At 45.3% G+C, this 20,555-nt stretch overlaps 1 protein-coding gene across 1 annotated transcript in view; it reads right to left on the reverse strand.

Moving 5' to 3' along the window:
* Nucleotides 1-20,555, reverse strand: part of PKNOX2 (PBX/knotted 1 homeobox 2) — a 475,675-nt gene that overhangs the window by 129,239 nt on the left and 325,881 nt on the right. The window contains exon 6 of the mRNA XM_067563088.1: nt 17,270-17,458. Within this exon, the coding sequence (XP_067419189.1) occupies nt 17,270-17,458 (189 nt within the window). The remainder of the gene's footprint in view (nt 1-17,269; nt 17,459-20,555) is intronic.

Here is a 20,555-nt window from a genome sequence, read left to right on the forward strand (position 1 = left end):
GGCCATGGCAAAAGGGTCTTTGGTAACACCCGAAGAGGATGTTAACGTGACTGTTAGAGCAGGAACACATCATACAGATTGCTTTCGAACCCTCACTGAAAAGGAGATGTGTTTTCTTATTCTGCTGCTTCAAAACCCCCTAACAGACAAGGACGATGATATCTAGCACAATCAGAGCTCTACTCAGTCCCCCAGCCCACTCTCACACGCACATCTCCAGTGGCAAGGAGAAAGAAGGTTTCCAAGCCTCCCATTGCTAATGCAATGTATTGGTTAAAGGACTGTATGAAACAGTCACCAATTGCCTAATACACAGCACTGGTGCTCCACACACCTTGACACGATGAGTTCAGGGGTGCAGTATACAAGTCAAGTGGGACAATTCAGAAAGGGTCTTTTGAGACCCCCACTATTGGGGAGTCAGAGTCAGATTGGGTACAGAGGAAGACATGCCCCTGCAGGTTGCATCTAGTACTGGCCTGATCATTCTCCCTCCCCTCATCAGCCCCACCCCTCCTGTGCTGACGTAACTGCCAGGTATTATTCCAGATGTTGTCTCTGCCCAGCAGCTTGATGCAGTGCAATTAGCAGTCCATTCCATGCCTTTTAGAACCCCAGGCCAAGATTTAAAGAGGATTGAAGAAGACCTGCTTGGTCTTGGAGAGCAATTAGGATTTTCGCCATGATTAGATTTTGAAGATGTAGTTTGGTCCAGCGGATGGTGCACTGGATTGGGACTCAGGCCACCTGGGTTTTCTTCCCAGCTCTGCTGTTGAACTGCTGTGACCTCAGACAAGCCAGTATTCTTCCTTGCGCCTCAGTTTCCCCTCCTTTGTCTGTTTTGTTTAATTAGACTAAGATGTTGGGGGCAGGGATTCTCTCTCACTAAGTGTATGTGGCACCACTAGCACAATGGGGCTCTCAGGTGCTACAAACAATCATACTAAGCGCTTTGTCTCTCGCTTCCCCCTTCAAATCTCCTTCTCTCCCCACTGTTCACTCCCCACTGTTTCTTCTTGCTGCTGCCCTTTACAGCCTGGTTTGTTTCCTCTTCCTCCTTTGCTTTCCTCCAACTTAAGTCACCTCTTTTTCTCAGTCTACTGCTTTATTGCCTGTCCCCTAATCCAAGTCCAGTGAACCCCTGAGCCGCCCTGTGCTGGGAGCAGATCTCTGTTGGTTCACAGCCAAAGTGAAACTTAACTACCTCCTAGTAAGCTTCAGTTTGAAGTCCCACTGTGCTGGCAGCATGGCAGACTGAGGGGATCTGGTGAGGTGCTAGCCAATGCAGGAGATGCAGAAAGACTGAGAGCACCCTGAGGAAGGCTCACACCTGTTCCAGGCAGGAGCTATGACAGTGTGTTTCCAGGATCCCCATCCAGCCTCTGCTGACTGATGGACTTGCCCTGAGGAATACTGTGCCAGCCCCCTGCCCTGACTCACCCCAACATGTGCTTCTTGCTCTCGCACTGAAAAGCATCTCTGGTGGGACCATGCCACACTACAGATTTGTTCTCTGCTCTTCAATTCTGTCCTCTTCTTAGACAAGCATCCCCACATCTGCACCCTGATTGACACCCACACCCAGCAGTCCAGTTGCCTTTAACCACCTTTCACTCCCACCCTTGATCCCTCCCCCCCCCAGCTACCACCCCATCTCCCATCTGCCTTTCATCACTAAGCTCATTGAACATGCTGTCTACAACTGCTGTCTGTGGTTCCTCTCCTCCATTTCCACTCTAGACCCTCTCCAGTCCAGCTTCCCATCCCTTGCACTACACTGAAGTGGCTCTCACAAAAGCCTCTAATGACCTCTTCCTAGCTAAAGGCCAAAGCCAAGACTCCATCCTCATTCTCCTCAACCTGTCAGCTGTGTTCATCACCACCAAGTATTATCTCTGTAGCAATGACCCACAGATCTACCTATACAACCTGGCCCTGCTTCCTGTCTGATCTAAAATCTTGGCCTGTCTCTGTGACATCTCTTTGTGAACGTCCGGCCCACTCAACATGGCTGACCCTCCTCCATAACCCCTCCCCCCATCTTTCATGATCACTGTGGACAACACCACCATCCCTGTCACTCAGGTTCATAACTGGGTGTCATCTTCGACTCCACTCTTCCTCTAGATCACATTCAAGCTGGGTCTAAATCTTCCACATTCTTTCCGCATAACATCTCTAAGGTACGGCCTTTCCTATTCATCCGCACAACCAAAACTCTTATCCTGGCTTTCACCATCTTGTGTTTGATAATGCAACATCCTCAACTATGACCTTGACAAAAGCAATCTCCCCCCACTCATGTATATTCAAAATGCAGCCACAAAGATCATTTTCCCAGCCTGTCACTTTGACCATGTCACCCCCCTCTTCATCCTCTCCCCTTTCTCTAGCACATCAAACATAAGCTGTTTGTATTCACTTTCAAGGCTCTTCCTGGCCTATCTCCACCCTACCTACCATTTCTCATACACTGTTGAGATGTTGATTTCCACTCACGTGTGAAATTTTCAAACTAGCACCCATGCTGCCCCTGTAAATGTCATCAGAACCATCTCATTGTCCTCCTTCCAATCTCTTCTTAAAACTCTCCTTTGCTGCGATGCCTCCAAAACACTTTGTAATTGCAAGGCAGCTGGTGCGCGAAGAGCACTGCCTATCATGCTGATGAGCATTGTTTTATTGTTTCCTTGTGCTCTGCCTTTGGACTTTCTATATCCACCCATTGTCTCTTGTCTTATATACTGTAAGGTCTTTCAGGTGAGGGCCATCTTTTGGTTCTGCATTTATATAGTGCTTAGCACAATACAGCACCTGGTCCATGGCTGGGGCTCCTAGCTGCAACCACAATATAAATTAATACATGTCAGGTGATTAATGGTTAATGCTTTTCTGCCTTTTTCACTTGGTCTTCTTGGAGGAATCGCAGACCCTGTCTGTGACAGATAGTGCAGCCCATGCAATATCTTTGGGAACCATATTGTACAAATGGTTTATGTATCACTGTGGGCTCAAGACTGTATGCAACTCCAGGGGAAGGATTTCCACAGCGCTGCCAGGAAACAGAAACAGTGGGTGTGATTCAGGTGAATCACTTCGGTTGTATATAGCTCCAAAAGGTACCACCCCGGGGAAGGCTTGCATTTACTGGTTCAAACTGTTTTTCAGAGACCAATAGACAAAGAAAGGGATTTTGGTTTTAAAAGGTTGAGTTTACACTGACTCGTGGCCTTTTTTCTATACATCAAATGGACAGGACCTCCTGTTCAAGGAAGGGTTGAAAAGACTTTGGCCTACTAGGGTCCCATACAACTGATAGGTGACTCTTGGCATGTTTAAACCTGTTTATTGTTTTTATTATGTTTTCTCTGTCATGCTTTTACCTTAAGAATAAATGAGCTTGCTTAGAAAGATCTGCATGGTAACTTGTAACTGCTGGCAACACACTGTTCCTAGCCCTTGGAGAGAAGAACTCACTGGCTGGCAGACTGGCTTGCTTGGGAATACCATCAGATAAGGCAGGGAGCAGTGCAGTCTTAAAACTCTCTGGTCAGAAGTGAATGACATAAGGGCTCCTATCCAGAGACAGGTGACAACTGGAGAGCTGACTGGAGTGGGCCACAGAGAGCAGAATACAGGTGCTGCTCCCTTGAAACCATGATGCCCTCTTTGCTGCACGCTGAGTGATTCTTCTCCAAAGCCGTTGCTCATTTTCAATTTACATTTAAATGTGAAATGTAATTAATCGAACTGATATTGCTATGACTGAAACAAATACGTAAAGACTGGATAAGCTTTACAAGCTCAAGGATGAGAGCTCTAGCAATCCTTCACCCCACACTACCATACCACTACCACCATGATGGTGCAGGTCTTGGACAAGACCCGGTTCATTGATAAAGATGAGCTGCTCGATGCTGAACACAAACAAGACAGAAGTGATGCTGATAGGGCAAGGAAAGTTCTTTGAAGATTCTGCAACCATGGTGCAGTCTATTTTGGTTGCAGGCTCATACCCACAATTGGTCAATTCAGTCCATAGTTTAGGATGCTCCTTGATTCCTCACTTATACTAAGCTCTCACAAAGCAGCATCCGTGAGTAATGGATTCTATCATCACTGGTTGGAAGGGGACTCCATCCCATCCTGGCCGTAGTTATACACACTTTTGTCACCTCTTGTCTGGATTACAGCAATGCATTCTACCTGGGAACCAAGACATCAGCCTTTAGAACCTCCCAATTAGCACAGAACGCTTCGGAACATCCCCTCAGTACCACGAATACATCATACTTGTCCTCCACTCTCTACACTGGCTTCCCTCTCTTGATTGCTGAGTGCCAGCATGGTTCTGTGCCAATCCTGGCTGCTGCCATACGATGAGTTGCTCACCTCCTATCTCAGAGGCAAGATTCATCAGCAGGGGAATAAGGTGAAATACTGGCTCCACCCATCTTGTTTCTTTAGCCACAGAGCCTCCGTCATTCCACCAGAGGGAGTCAATCCTCATCCTTTTCTGGTGAGTTAAAATTCTTCATGCCTGGAAGGCTCCTGTGGGGCGAATGAAATGACTAGAGCGGCTCTCAAAATGGAAGAGCCTCATTTTGGTGAAACGTTTCCCTCATTTTCTTTTGAATTTCACTTTGACGGAAATGTTCTGGTGTTCTTTAGAAATGGCTCCAATCAGGTATCAGACATAAGTGTAAGGATGATAGGAACGTGCTCAGTAATTGTGGCTTGGTGCAAGTAAAGCTCAGTCACCTATCCATAGCAGACCCTCAAAGGGTATAGCCCATTTGTTGCATCGTCAAAAAACCATGATGTAACACTTGAAACCATTGTAATGCGATATTAATATGCACAATAATACAATTAGAAGGCCAGGGTACCTAAGCTAATAGGATTTTTCCACCCTACAGCTTTGCACATGCTCCACAATGATTTTCACATGCTCCCAGCAAATGAATTGTGACGTCAGACAAGGGTAGAGAACAAAGAATATTTAATGAATCAAAATGCCATCTAGGTCCTGTGAACTTTAAAATGGGATAACCAAACACACTAATTCCTGCAGGCCGGAGGAATATTTTGCATCCAGTGTTCACGCCAACTTAAACTAGTATTCCATGTGAAATGACCAGAACTCTTGTCTTTGAAATGACTAACCCAGACCATTTATGGCTTCAGCCCAATGTGAATGTCTCCTCCAGAGCATCAAATGGCAACTGTAAAGAGGGGCTTCACACTGGAACATTTCTTTTTAATGACAAAATATCCAGCTGAGCAACATTTTCTAGGGCTGCCCGTGCTCTTTGGTATTTTGCTCTCTGTGTTTGAAGAAGAGTCTTCCTTCTCAGCAAATTTCTCCCCTTGCCTGAACCTCATTTCAGTGATGAACACAAGAAGGCATGTGAGGCCCTGGTTAATATTTCATGGCAGATCGAAGGGAAGTTTGTGACTTCCTTTCCTCTGAAAGAGTAACTCCCCCCTGGTAAGATGCCCCCACCAAGGATGATTTTCATTTCTAGGACTCAGGAAAAAACAGCAGGCAAGCACATTTTCTCCTTTTGGTATGCACCAGATCATACCAAAGAGGTGTTTTTTAAAAATGCCCAGGGCGGGAGACCTGTGGACTTTAGTACAAGTCCTTCTTTACACACACACACACACATTTCAGCAGCCACCAGCTGCAGCATCAATACACTCAGGATATTTTCAGGAACAAAGTATAAATATTTCACGCCAATGGATGTAATAGAAGTTTGTTTCCCCAGTTGTGCTGCCTTTATCTGGGGTTATACTTATACCAAAGCATTTTAGCTTACATGGGAAAACAAATGAATAGACTCCTCCAGTTTTGTAGCACATGCACACCTGGAAGATAAGCTGAATCACAGACTAGGGGGGGGGGACATCAGGGGAGCCTCTTTTTTAAATGTTGGCAACACTTTTTGTGGCAAAATGAGGTGCTGCCATGGAAATGAATATGACAGATCAGACAAAGCACCAAGAGAAAAGAGGCAATGCTGAATTGGAAAGGACATTGCCATAAGAGAAACATATTGGTGATCGCTGCTGATAACACATATTGCCAGAAAGTGACTGACACTGGTAGAATTCCACTGCAATCTAGTTGATGGGAACAGCCTTCTAGCTCCCCTTCCTGCTATCATCACTATCACCACCACTCAGGGTGGATTCCCATCTTCTTGAGTTTGCATACATATACAGGGAGGGCTGTAAGTCAGCAGGAGACATGGATGCCCCAAGTTCTTCATGGTGTGTGGGGACAGGAAGGAGCAGGGTGGTTGGGAGATGGAGAGACAGTATTGAGGGGCTGATCTAGTTTATCAAGAAGAACATTAATAGATGACTTGATATATATTTGCATGAGGAGAAAAATTCTGATAGTAGAAATCTCTTTGCTCTAGCGGACAATGATACAAGAACCAATGGCTAGATGTTAAACTAGAGAAATTCAGACTGGAAATAATGTGTCCATTTTTATCAGCAGGTAATTAACAATTGAAACAACTTACCATGGATGTGGTGGATTCGCTACCACATAACGTCTTTAAATCAAGATAAGATGGCTTTCTAAAATAGAGGCTCTAGTTCAGGCTTGATGCAGGAATCACTGGATGACATTCTCTGGCTTGTGTTATGCAGGAGGACAGCTTAGATGATCATAATGTCCTTTTTTACTTTAATATCTGTAAATATTTTCTTAACTTTTTTTACTGTTGATGCTGATTGAACAGAGGTTTCCATTGAGCTGTGCAGAAAGACTCCCAGATCCTTTGCCTGATTGGTTACAGTTATTCCTGTAAATGTACATTACTTTACATTTTTCCATAATTAATTTAATCTGCCATCCATCATTTTACCAAACTTCCTAACTTTAATAAATCCTTCTAGATTTCCTCATAGTCCTCTCTCTTCTTGACTAATCTAAGTAATTTTGAGTTCTTTGCACATTTTACCACCTCACTTGTCCATTTCCTTTTCCAGACCATGAAAAACTAAATTGAACCAAACCAGTGCTAGAACAGCACTTTGGAGCATTGTTGTAATAACTGAGATGATGCCTGGTAAACAAAAGAAACATGGGACTGGAAATCAATGGATCAAAATTTATATGTCAGAAATCAGGCCTAACTGGTGAACAAAATAATGAGGGGATGGGCTATTCCACCCATCACTCCCTTTTGGGATCCTTAAAATAAAAGATGTTGGGAAGGAAATTAGAAGGGATGCGGACAATGGATGACTGAAAGACAAAAGAACAGGAAAGAGAACAAGCTTCACCATCATGTCTGCCACCGCCACTGTCTCCTGGATCCCTGGAATCTACCGTAACACTGTCAGATCATCTGTGTCCTAATTCTAAGGGCATGACTAAACTGAGCGATAATGTCGGCAGTGAAGACACACTCAAATCAATTATCAAGCGCTTCTTCCGTCGACTTCAGTAATCCACCAGAATGAGAAGCATAGGCTATGTTGATGGAAGAGTGTCTCCCATTGACATAATGTAGTGAAGACAGCACGGCTACTCAATGAACGCTATCTCCTCATGTGTATCTCTCTCCTCATGTGTTCTTTTCCTTCCCCACCTTATTTCTTTTTTATCCTATCTGGTGCAGGATAGACACATCCCCCAATGGGATGTCAGGTCATGTGCGACAAATAAGGCATTATGGCTTATGTGGCTCAAGTAGATACTGTTGTCTGCACCTATAAGGCCGGGCAGTGTGGCCCCATGGCTGGAGTGTGGCCTAGTGGCCAGAGTCCTTAGGGCTATGACCCCCACCCTGAGATGGGTGTGTGGTAGGACAGGGGGACCCGGGCCCACCCTTCTGCATCTGGCCCTGTGAAACAGGTAGTTCCCAGTTCGGCTCGGTTTCCAACTATACCAGTTGTGTTCCCTGGGCCGCTTCCTATCCTGCATTACTGCTCTGACAGCGTTCCTGGGGATGTCTTCCTGGGGATGCCTTCGGGGGTCAGTGGGGGTTCCATTGTTGATCTCCCTGGCTCAGCTTCCACAGTCTGTAGTTCTAGCAACTCAATGGCAGGAGCCTGCAGCTCACATCTGCTCTCCTCCTCCATCAGCCCAAATTGAGCTGGGCCCTTCCCTTTTATATCCTGTCTCCATCTTAAGCATGCCCAGCAGTGGTGGGTGGGCGTGGCCTCCTCAGCCCAGAGGGTGCAGTTAACCCAGTCGGATCAGTGCAGAGTATGCACATCCCATCACATTATCCCTCTTCTTTTTCCTTCTGTCTAATAAGAGTCTTGCATAGCCAGCCAAGACTGTATATTTTAGAACACTGCTGTAAGCCTGTGACCAGAAAAGCAGCCAAAAGCAATGCCCTAAACAGCCTGAGACTGTTTGCAGGTCTTGTAGTGACTGCTCAGGGCTGGGCGGGTGCTTTTCCAGCAGTGAAGCTACAAGTGAGAGTCAACATCAGAGACAGAAGCTGCATTTTCTATCTTTGCTGTTCTTTTCTTGCTCCCTCTTGTGCGTATTTGTTTTCTTTTGTTTTTAGGAAATGGGACTGGACTGTAACAACAACAGTATTAAAGACAGCTCCAGCGCAGCTCAACTAACTTCATCTCTTTTCCCTAGAAAAGACAATTGTTACCATCCTTAATACTATCGAAGAGACTATCAGACAGGAGAAAAGAGGGGTTCTTTCTAAAAGCCCTCTGCAGCTAACGTGGAAAGGAACATGAGATGTTGTTAGGATGAAAGCCTTCTTTAATACCCTACATTGCAAAGCCTTTCACTGTTTTGCCTTCTTTTCTATATCTTTAATAAAAGGTTAAAAGGATTGTTAAAGGTGTGTTTGACCTAGTACTAAGCAGACTGATGTCTCTGTGTACCAAAACCCAAACCTGGCCATGTTAACATGTTGGACCCTTTGGGCCTGTATATTCCATCAAATTAACACAGTAGCACCCATCTTCAACCTTGCACTGTTTTGGAAAATGATAATTTATTCCCACTCTGGTTCTCCTTTAGTTGACATGGGGAAAAACGTGACTAGAGTAGAAAGGACACCCATTTCCTTTAGAGAAGCTTTACCATTAGCACATCCTACACGCTGACATGCATCCTGTGCAGTTTTTGCAGGTGGGTTCAGCAGTTGCCACCCTCCTGCTCTCCAGTATAGAATCATAGACTATTAGCGTTGGAAGGGACCTCAGGAGGTCATCTAGTCCAACCCCCTGCTCAAAGCAGAACTTACCTCAGCTAAATCACCCCAGCCAGGGCTTTGTCAAGACGCAGCTTAAAAACCTCTAAAGATGGAGAATCCACCACCTCCCTAGGTAACCCATTCCAGTGCTTCACCACCCTCCTAATGAAAAACTTTTTCCTAATATCCAACCTAGACCTCCTTCACTGCAACTTGAGACCACTGCTCCTTGTTCTGTCATCTACTACCACTGAGAACAGCCTAGCTCCATCCTCCCTGGAACCCCCTTTCAGGTAGTTAAAGGCTGCTATTAAATCCCCCTCATTCTTCTCTTTTGCAGATTAAACAAACCTAGTTCCCTCAGTCTCTCCTCATAAGTCTTGTGCTCCAGCCCCCTAATCATTTTTGTTGCCCTCCATTGGACTCTCTCCAATTTGTCCACAACCCTTTTGTAGTGGGGGGCCCAAAACTGGACACAATACTTCAAATGCGGCCTCACCAATGCCAAATAAAGAGGAATCATCACTTCCCTCAATCGGCTGACAATACTCCTACTAATGCAGCCCAATATGCTATTAGCCTTCTTGGCAGCCAGGGCACACTGCTGACTCATATCCAGCTTCTTATCCACTGTAACCCCCAGGTCCTTTTCTGCAGAAATGCTGCCTAGGCAGTTGGTCCCCAGTCTGTAGCTGTGCATGGGATTCTTCTGTCCTACGTGCAGGACTCTGCACTTGTCCTTGTTGAACCTCATCAGATTTCTTTTGGCCCAGTCCTCCAATTTGTCTAGGTCACTCTGTATCCTATCCCTACCTTCCAGGGTATCTACCACTCCCCCTAGCTTAGTGTCATCTGCAGACTTGCTGAGGGTGCAATCTACCCCATCCTCCAGAGATCATTAATGAAGATGTTGAACAAAACCGGCCCCAGGACCGACCCCTGGGGTGCTCTGCTTGAGACTGGCTGCCAGCTAGACATGGAGCCATTGATCATTACCCGTTGAGCTCGATGATCTAGCCAGTTCTCTATCCATTTTATAGTCCATTCATCCAACCCATACTTCTTTAACTTGATGATAAGAATACTGTGGGAGACTGTATCAAAAGCTTTGCTAAAGTCAAGATATATCACATCCACCACTTTCCCCACATCCACAGATCCCGTCACCTCTGCATAGAAGGCAATCAGGTTGGTCAGGCATGACTTGCCCTTGGTGAATCCATGTTGACTGTTCCTCATCACCCTCCTCTCTTCCAAGTGCCTTAAAATGGATATCTTGAGGACCTGCTCCATGATTTTCCCATGGATTGAGGTGAGGCTGACCAGTCCGTAGTTCCCTGGATCATCTTTCTTCCCCTTCTTGAAGATGGGCACTATATTCACCTTTTTCCAATCATCAGGGACCTCCCCCAATTGCCACAAGCTTTCAAATATAATAGCCAATGGCTCTGAAATCACATCAGTCAACTCTCTCAGCACCCTCAGATGCATTGCATCTGGCCCCATGGCCTTGTGTATGTCCAATCTTTCTAAATAGTCCTGAACCTGTTCCTTCAGCACTGAGGCATGTTCACCTCCTCCCCATTCTGTGCTGCCCACTGCAGTAGTCTGGGAGCTGACCTTTTCTGGGAGGACAGAGGCAAAAAAGGCATTGAGTACCTCAGCTTTCTCCACATTCTCTGTCACTAGGTTGCCTCCCCATTCTGTAAGGGGCCCACACTTTCCCTAATCTTCCTCTTGTTGGGAACATACCTGTAGAAACCCTTCTTGTTCCCCTTCATGTCCCTTGCTAGCTGCAACTCCAGTTGCGCTTTGGCCTTCCTGATTTCATTCCTGCATGTTCGAGCAGTATTTTTATAATCCTCCCTAGTCATCTGACCAAACTTCCACTTCTTGTAAGCTTCTTTTTTGTGTTTAAGCTCTCCAAAGACTTCTTTGTTAAGCCAAGCTGGGCGCCTACTATATTTGCTATTCTTTCAGCACATCGGGATGGTTTGTTCCTGCGCCCTCAATAAGGTTTCTTTAAAATACAGCCAGCTCTCTTGGATAACTGTGGATTTTATTGAGAATTGTGTATTTTTGTTCTCAGCTCAGCTCTCTTAGGCTTTGTCTATACTACGATCTCGGGATGTGATTCCCCTGCTCGTGCACATGTACTTGCATTAGCGCTCATCAAGCTAGCATGAGTATAAACAGTGTAGCCTTGGTAGCACTGGGAGTAGCATTAGAGACATGGCTTAAACACAAACCCATCTGAAACCAGTGCGTCTGGGTCTACCTCCCTGGTGAAGAATGAGGCAAAGAAATCATTTAGCTTCTCTGCAATGTCCTGATCTTTGTTGCTCCCTTACGACTAGTCGTGTGCCTGTGTGTCCTATGTAAGAGATGTGTAGATGCCACACAGCATGAGGAGCTCAGGAATGGAATTCCTTCCCTGCTCTCCCCTGGCTCCTGGGGGGTTGTATTTCACAGCAGCTTCACCAGCAGCAGATTACTAGCCTGTCCTCTACGCCGGCTGGGCTGGCTAACATGCCGGGGGGGTGCAATGAAGGCTGGGAGAAACAGCAGCCTCATAGAGTTTGCTTTCCATCTGCATCCAGAGCAGTCAGCCAGGAAGGCTGCACAGGGTGTGTGCATGCAAAATCCTGGGCCACAATCTGGTCCTCCACTGCCTGATAGTCCAGTGGCTCAACAGGCTTCTTGCCTCTGTCCAATAGACAGAATCTCTTGGTAGGTTTTTAACTCTTTGGCTCACTGCGCTTCAAATCCCCTCTTTGCTCTCCGGTTCTTTCTTGCACGTTTTTTTCAGTCCTGTTGGCTTCCCTAGGGGTGGATTGCCATTTTCTGCCATTTTCTCAAATAGCTTTACCATTACACCAGCCGTTTTTATTGTTTGCCTTTTTATGCTTTGTTTTTTTGTTTGTTTGGTTTTTTTTTGGCTTAGGGGTCCTTCCCCGATTCTATTAAGGAATGTTCAAATAGCCTCCATGCTGAATCAAAGAATTTCAATTCCCTTTTGACGTTAGGGTTTATTTGATAAGCTTCCTCATGTGTTGGAAAATCCGTCTTTCTAAAATGTAGTGTCACAGTGCTAGGTTTTGGTACTATTCCTCCCGCACGGATGTTGAACATAATTGTACTGTGGTCACCAGTAGGGTCTACATGGGGCTATTGGAATGCAACATATTAGAGCACTCTATGAATCACACCCCTCTGCAGTGCTTTGCTATGCCATGTAGGTAAGCCCTTAGTAGCTCAACTATCTGACTTCATAATAATTATTCAAATAATGTATTATTAGTTTTTGTTCTTTGATTGGATGATTTATGCACTACACAGAGGGAATTTTAGATGTCTGAATATACAATCTGAAATTTGCTTTTGGTGAATAGTCAAGCATTTGGATTTTAGGTTTGCTTTTCACCAATACTTGTGCTAGTAAACGCTGAAAAATTTACAGAAAGCTGCCACGAAAGGGTGATAAACACAGTGGGACTGAAACACAAACAGAAAAAAAAAAACCCTCTCCTCAAAAGAAAGCAGGAGAATATCATGTTGTGTAACCAAATAATCGGATAATGCAACCTTCAATATTAGATTTAAGACAAATATCGTTTGTACATTTCAAACAAGGTGTGCTCACACTGTCGCTTTTATACACTAAGCATGGCTAAGTGCAGTGTACATTGGGGAGCCATAATTTGAGGAAAGTGCTTTACTTTGCATTATTCCAAGAGCTACTATAAAAAACGCCGCAGTCCTATTGGAAGCATAGTGCTCTTGGTGCCTGACTTTTTGTAGAGGTTCTTTGGGAAGGTCTGCTATATGCAGGGTCACGTTAAGACACAGGCACTCATGCCTAGTGCCCCAGCTCCTGCAGAATTGTAGCTAACAGCTAATGGTTTCTAGCCATCATGACTGCAGAGAAAGGCTTGAACTGAGGGCCACTAAAGGCAAGAGACCTCTACCTCAGTCTGCAGAGAGTCAGGAAAAACAGCTATAAGAAGGCAGCAGCTACCCTACTCACCTCAATAGAGTGTTAATTCAAGACCTGCATCTTGGCGGCCCTACCAGCCCCACCCCTGCAGAAGACAATGTCTGTAGCAGGAGGAGAGGAATGGGCCAGTGCGCAGCACTAGGGCAGATTACACTCTTCCCCATTCACCTGACGCAATCCCCTGAATTTATGTCCCAAGACACACCCGGATGGAACTTGGTTTGGGCCATTTCAGGGGAAGTTTTTCATAGCTGTTTTAAGGCCAGAAGAGGCCTCAGATGGCATTCTCTGTCTGCCAGTCTGTCTGTATCTGGCACGATAACTTTTCAATCTTACGTCTGATCAATTCTAAAATTTCAGGGAGTGTCCTAGGCACCAGTGGCAGAACCATATTGACTTGGATAAAATCAGGGAGAGAGGAATGGAGGCATTGGGCGAAAGGGGGGGAAGGAGGGGCCACACAAAGTCCCTGGTATAGGAAGGGAGAAAAGGGGACCTTGGAATATGGGGCACACAGAAACCCTGGTTGGGGGGAGATTAGGGAAATCTGGTCTGGGGGAGGAGATCCACAATCCCCATGCCCCGGTGGGAGGCAGGAATAGAAGGCATGGGAGGACGTGGAAATGGGGGTGCACACAGAGCTGCTGGCCTGGGGAGAAAGAGGGACCCTGGCATGGGAGGAGGGGGAACGCCAGGCACACAGAGCCCCTGGCAGGGGAAAGATGGGGAAATTTCAGGGACTCCCTGCAATAGAAGAGGTGGGAGGATAGCACCCAGGGATCTGGGGAGTGGGACAAAAGGGTGCCAGGAGTCCCTTTGGGTACAACGCACTTGGCCTGCACAAGCTATGAAGTGCACGATGCCCTAATATAATTCCATTTTAAATAACTGTTTCAAACCATGGACAATGTACAGAGATTCAGCTCACTGCTCAGCGATTCCCCAGGTCACTCCAAGCACCTTGCGAAAATAGAGATACAACTGCTCCCCTCCACATCTCTTGTACAGCAGCTGCTAAAAATAAGAGTGTGCATATTTTTGCTATCAGCGCAGGCACTTCATTCTGAACATCCTTCAACTATAGGGACCAGGTTACTAATTTGTTCCAGCACCTCTTCTTCAGACACCCCACTCTTTGACCTCATTTCTGTTACCTGAAAAGGCAAGTCCCAGGTAAGTATCTCCACAGCGTCCTCTCTGGTGAAGACTAAGGCTGTGTCTACACCATGGGGCCTATTATAGAATCATAGAAGATTAGAGTTGGAAGGGACCTCAGGAGGTATCTAGTCCAACCCCTGCTCAAAACAGAACTAACCTCAGCTACATCATCCCAGCCAGGGCTTTGTCAAGCCTCAGCTTACAACCTCTAAAGATGGAGATTCCACCACCTCCCTAGGTAACCCATTCCAGTGCTTCACCACCCTCCTAGTGAAAAACGTCTTCCTAATATCCAACCTAGACCTCCCTCACTGCAACTTGAGACCATTGTTCCTTGTTCTGTCATCTACTACTATTGAGAACAGCCTAGCTCCATCCTCCCTGGAACCCCCTTTCAGGTAGTTAAAGGCTGCTATTAAATCCCCCCTCATTCTTCTCTTTTGCAGACAAAACAAACCTAGTTCCCTCAGCCTCTCCTCATAAGTCTTGTGCTCCAGCTCCCTAATCATTTTTGTCGCCCTCCACTGAACTCTCTCCAACTTGTCCACATCCTTTTTGTAGTGGGGGGCTCAAAACTGGACACAATACTCCAAATGCGGCCTCGTCAATGCTGAATAGAGGGGAATAATCACTTCCTGCGATCTGCTGGCAATGGTCCCGCTAATGTAGCCCAATATGCTATTAGCCTTCTTGGCAACCAGGGTACACTGCTGACTCATATCCAGCTTCTTATCCACTGTAACCCCCAGGTCCTTTTCTGTAGAACTGCTGCCTAGCTCGTCGGTCCCCAGTCTGTAGTTGTGCATGGGATTCTTCCGTCCTAAGTGCAGGATTCTGCACTTGTCCTTGTTGAACTTCATCAGATTTCTTTTGGCCCAATCCTCCAATTTGTCTGACACTCTGTATCCTATCCCCACCTTCCAGGGTATCTACCACTCCCCCTAGCTTAGTATCATCGGCTAGCTTGCTGAGGGTGCAATCTATCCCATCCTCTAGATCATTAATGAAGATGTTCAATCAGACCATTAATGAAGATGCTATTCTGACATAGCCCCTCACTTTAGAGGCAGCAAATGCCGACAGAAGGGGTCTGTAGGTGTAGGGACACCACCTCCCCAAGCAACGTGAGCTATGGTGACAGAAGTGCTCTTCTGTTAGCATAACTGTGTCTACACTGGAGGGGCGAGGCATTGTCAGCTTAGCTGTGTTGCTAGCGGATGCAGTTTTTTCACACAGCGATGCCAGGAAGAGTTTTACATGTAGACCAGGCTTAGGAAAAGATTGCTTAACTTTCCAGCAATGTCCTTAACTTCCGGACTTTCTCCCTGATGGTGTAATGGACCCACCCATCCTCTTGCAGGAATCTCGCTTCTGATAAATGTAATTTCTTGTTATTTTTATATACCTTGAATTATTTACTGGTCAAATTCTATCTGAACCTCTTCATTTTCTTCCAACATATTGCATGATGTAGTTAATCTTCCACTTCACTGGCTTCACTAGGTTTGGATTTCCATTCCATGAAGGCCGGCTGTTTGACTCAAATAATCTCAGAAACCTTGCCATCTAGCCAGACTGGTTTACAACTTGCCTTCCTGCTTCCCCTCCTGGGGATGTTCACCACTCCCAGCATCTACCCAGACATGTCAAGCAAAGAACCCTACCTAGCTAGTGATCCCCAGGGCACAATGGAATAGTAGGGAACCAATGTCCTCTGCTACATGTCCCAGCAACTGTCTGTGCTGCCGTCGAAGAAAGAGCTAAAAGACAGCAGCAGTGAGAGCTGTGAAGGGACTGTAACCGCATTACTGTTCTGCCATGGGCACAGCTGCTGGACTTCTAGAAGAAATCAAGCAGAGCAATTCAAACAGACAAGCACTGACCTAGTGGGAGGACAAAGAACAAGGGGTTGCTTAAGAAAAAAGTTAATAGGGTTTGGGCTTCATGACATTTTTGTTCCAGGCTTTTGTTGCTACGAAATCTTGCCCCTTTTTCTATGGCAAGAATTGACAAATTGAAGTTTGTAAACTTTTTGCAGCAGACGGGCAGTTACGTGCAGCATGCTAGGACGCTGCAGGTTTACATCCCAGCTTGCTGTGCACTAACTCATCATACAGACAAGCACTAAGAATTTCCCATGGTTCTAACTCGTTTGGGCGCCTCTGTAGCTATCACTGCACACTGACATACAGACGTATGCAATACTTGATCTGACATCTCAGTTTCGTCTTACAGCACAAGGGGAGAATCCTTAAACTTCCGTGGGTAAAACTCTACTAGCCAGTGGGAATCACCCACTAGAGTCATATTTCTGTGGAAGAATGCTCTGCTGCAGGGTGGCATCCAGAGCAATCCAATGAAACAAACTCAAACACCGCACCCTTTCCTCCTGCACCTTTATGCTTTTTCATTATGTGAGCAGGTAATTGGTCGGTTGCTTTCAAACACACACACACACACACACACACACACACACACACACACACACACACACACACACACACACACACACACACACACACACACACACACACACACACACACACACACACACACACACACACACACTGATTAAGACTTACATTTTCAATAGAGTCCCTAGCTTTGAGGTGCTTCAATTTTTACAGCCCGACTAGAAACACTTTTTGCTTGATTTCCAGAATTGTTGAGTAACTACAATGGGAAGTCAATGGGAGCTGCAGATACAGAATGCCTCTGAAAATCAGAACCAAAGTGTCCTAAATCTCCAGGATTCCTCTGCCTGGCTCAGACAGGCTGCTATGAAATCACCAGCCTCCTGACAACTGGATGGAAATGAGGAGGAACTCTATAACATGGAGAGAAACTGTTTGCAGAACAATAAGTCCCCAGGGCAGGCTTTAAGGAAGCATGTGTGGTGGACATTTTCAGTCATTACCTGTGGGTGTAGGTTTATGGAGGGCTGGTTTGGGGAGTAGGGTCCCCCAAGGTCATTCCTGAGTAGGTTATCGCTGTGCATCTTTGTTTTGAGGCAGGTGATATAACGGTTACAAAAGTCCTTGCACAATTCATTCACTTTCTCCAGCTCCAGCAGATGAATTCTCAGGACCTGAATTGCTTTCACCATCTGAGAGGGACAAACAAAGAGAGGAGATCAGTCCATATCCACTGGCTTTCTGGTAACTACTAGAATCATTTGGCAACCTATGAGAAGAGATGAGACACTGACAAGTGAACCTAGGGGACTGCTAATGATGCTAATCTGACTAAATAACCTACAGTACAATTTCTCTTCTGGTCGCCATATAATCCTTTTTAGGAACGCAGTTTAGGTCTGTTGGTGTTAGTGCAGAAAAGCAGTCTCTTCAAACAGTGGCGTTTTTTCACAACTGGCGAATGAAAAGAAATACTGTACTGAAATATTTCTGTTGCCATAGGAAGTGTCAGATCCACCAATCTGATTCATCCCCAAGTACTGATGCTAGAAATTACACTTGGAACTTAGAAAGAGGAAGATATAGAATGTATGACAAAAATAATCAGCTGTTCAATATATTTACCAAAGTACCTGCAGTTCTTATTTCAAGACATGCAAAAAATAAAAGTAAATAAAATATTGAACTGAGAAAACGAACTTATATCCAGACCACTTTCATCAACTGAAATTTAGTAATTAATCAGTGACATTTTTGTTTCTCTGCTAATCACTTGGCTTTCCAAATAAATGGTTCACTATTCGTTGAAGAATATTTTTCTAGTCAGTGTCAACCAATGAACCAATCCAGCTCAGAACAACTCAGCATGAGTTTTTACCACTCTTCTCTATTTTTTCATCATCTCCACTATTTGGAGATGCAAAAACTCAGTGCAATTACCATCCCAGCTAAAAGAAATGCCCAAAGAAATGTTAGAGACTAAGCATTGGATGTAAAAGTGTGTTTGATTATTCTCAGCTGGCCACTCTCTCTAGCAAGATTTCAGAGCCTCAACGTGGCCATAAGCTTTCCCTAGAGCAAAGCCTGGGCCTCATTAAAATGTGCTCCATAAATGTTAAAAAATTTACACATAAAACATTCATCTCGTGGAACTGAAACTTTAAGTTTTACAGCTTCAGTTTGAAATCTTGCATAATATATAAAATTCCAGCTATTCACTGTGGGGCAATAAATCCAGTTTTATATAACGAAAAGGCTTTACATTTCAAAAGATTTTTTAAATTTGCAAATTTTAGTGATCATCTTTACAAACTGTGAGTCACAGACCGCTCCTGGGTGGAATGACTATGCACGTTTAAATTGGGTTGCCATCAACTGTACTGATCAGCCTGCAGTGGCAATAGTGGAATGAGGGCCTTTGGAACTAAGTTGCTATAATGAGGCCTTGCACTTTATCAGCTCAGAGATTTATAAAAGTGGCACTGAAAAGGGGTAGGAGGAAGGTGAGGGCCTCAGGAGATAGACACATTTCTCTGTCCTAATGCTCTGTGAAGGCTTTCTCAGCTGAGTCACAAAGCCAACAGGGAGACAGAATAAAGGGCGCTGATGAGGCACAGTTTATAAATACAGCAAGAAAAGATTAATCAGAAGCATGGTGAGCCAGGGCAAACTCCCTTTACTGCCCATCTGCTCCAGGGAATTTTGAGAGGAAAAGGTTGAAATCTCTTGGGACACCTTTGCCTTTCAGCTCCTGTGGTAGCCCTGATAATGCTGGTTCCCTTCGATATGCTATTGAACCCTTGCATTATTTTCTCAGAAAGTGGAACAATGCAAATGGCTAAAAAGAGAAAACCTGACCAGCACACGGACTGGGAAGTTAAGTTCGTCAGAGCTATTCAGTAAATGGGCATGAGAAAAAAGGGACAGTGCATCCATCCAACAATCACATTTCTGAAAGTCAATATTCAAGGGCAAAGGCAAGGAACCTGACACACATATATATAAAAAAATAAATCTCTCAATTATCTCAGCTCATTTGCTTAGGGTCTCTCATTTTATGTTCCTGCTTCGCTGCGTAGTATATCTGTCCAGAAAAAGAGTTACAGTCCAATGGAATACGTGCGCGGGGTTGTAAAAAATACAGATGCTGAATTAATTGACTGTGTGGCACTCAGCAGCTGATTGAGTTGATAATGGCAAGATCTGACCTTTTTCTAATTTCTAATTATATGCATCTCGGCTGTGAGGAATACATGATTCTTATTCTAATGATGGCTAATGTTGCTGGCCTTTTCATCTCCTTTTCGCCATCAGCAGTGGTGGACAATTTACAGGGAATTAGTGGTGTTAAGAACTCCCACAGACAACACAAACAAACTCCAGCAGAAGAGGTTTGCCCTCGCTTGTTCCAGACATGGTGGTTGTTGAGCAAATCCCACACAGGAGCATAGAGCGAAGTGGTGAGATCCACACAGGGGAGCGAGAGGCAGACATGCTGCACCCCAAGCAAACGGCCAAGGATCTGTATCTCCCAAGGAACGGCTCCAGATTATACACGAGTAAGTAGAACATTTCATTTCTGTCCCTCAGTTGCAAACTTCTAGACAGCCATTTACTTCCCCTTCCCTGTGTAGAACGGGGGAGGCATCACAGTTCCCCCCTGCTGATGGTGCTTGAGAAACACCAGTGTGTTTTGCTGTGGCTAAGCCCAGTGAACACAGACCCCTGGATTCACTGAGGAAAGAGCAGCATGAAGGATACGGCGCAGGACTACATGGCTAATAGAAGCAGCTAATAAACCTCCCCCTGCAGCCATGGCCGCTCTGGAGTATCACGCCACAGTGCAGCTGCTGCACTTCATCTCCAGTGAGACTCCATCGGATCCGCAAGTTCCAGAACTCAGCCCACGGTCTGGGGTTTGGTTTGAGTGGCTCTTCATCCGCCAGCTCTTACTTCTACAAATAGCCCTTGCCCAAGTGGAATTACTCAGGATTGGGCTTTAAAATTGTGAAAGAAACTCATTCCATCTTAAATGGCTGCTGCTTACTGCTGGTTTCACTATTCCTCTGAACTCATTTCCCAGAGGGCCAACAAAACTCGGTTCAGTGTAATTGTTTTTAGCCTCTCTATTTGCATAACTTTAAAGCAGTTGCAATCTAAGCGTTCTACAGTGGACCCATAAATGTTAACTAATCAGAACATTAGACCCGCTGTATGTTACATTATTAAGGGCCTGATCCTTCAGTCTTTATTTACAGGAATAAGCGTTGCAGGATTGGGCCCTAAAAT

This window comes from Emydura macquarii, unplaced genomic scaffold, assembly GCF_026122565.2.
Source record: "Emydura macquarii macquarii isolate MOO-44397 ecotype Brisbane River unplaced genomic scaffold, CSIRO-AGI_Emac_v2 contig_312, whole genome shotgun sequence".
Classification (NCBI taxonomy): Eukaryota; Metazoa; Chordata; order Testudines; family Chelidae; genus Emydura; species Emydura macquarii.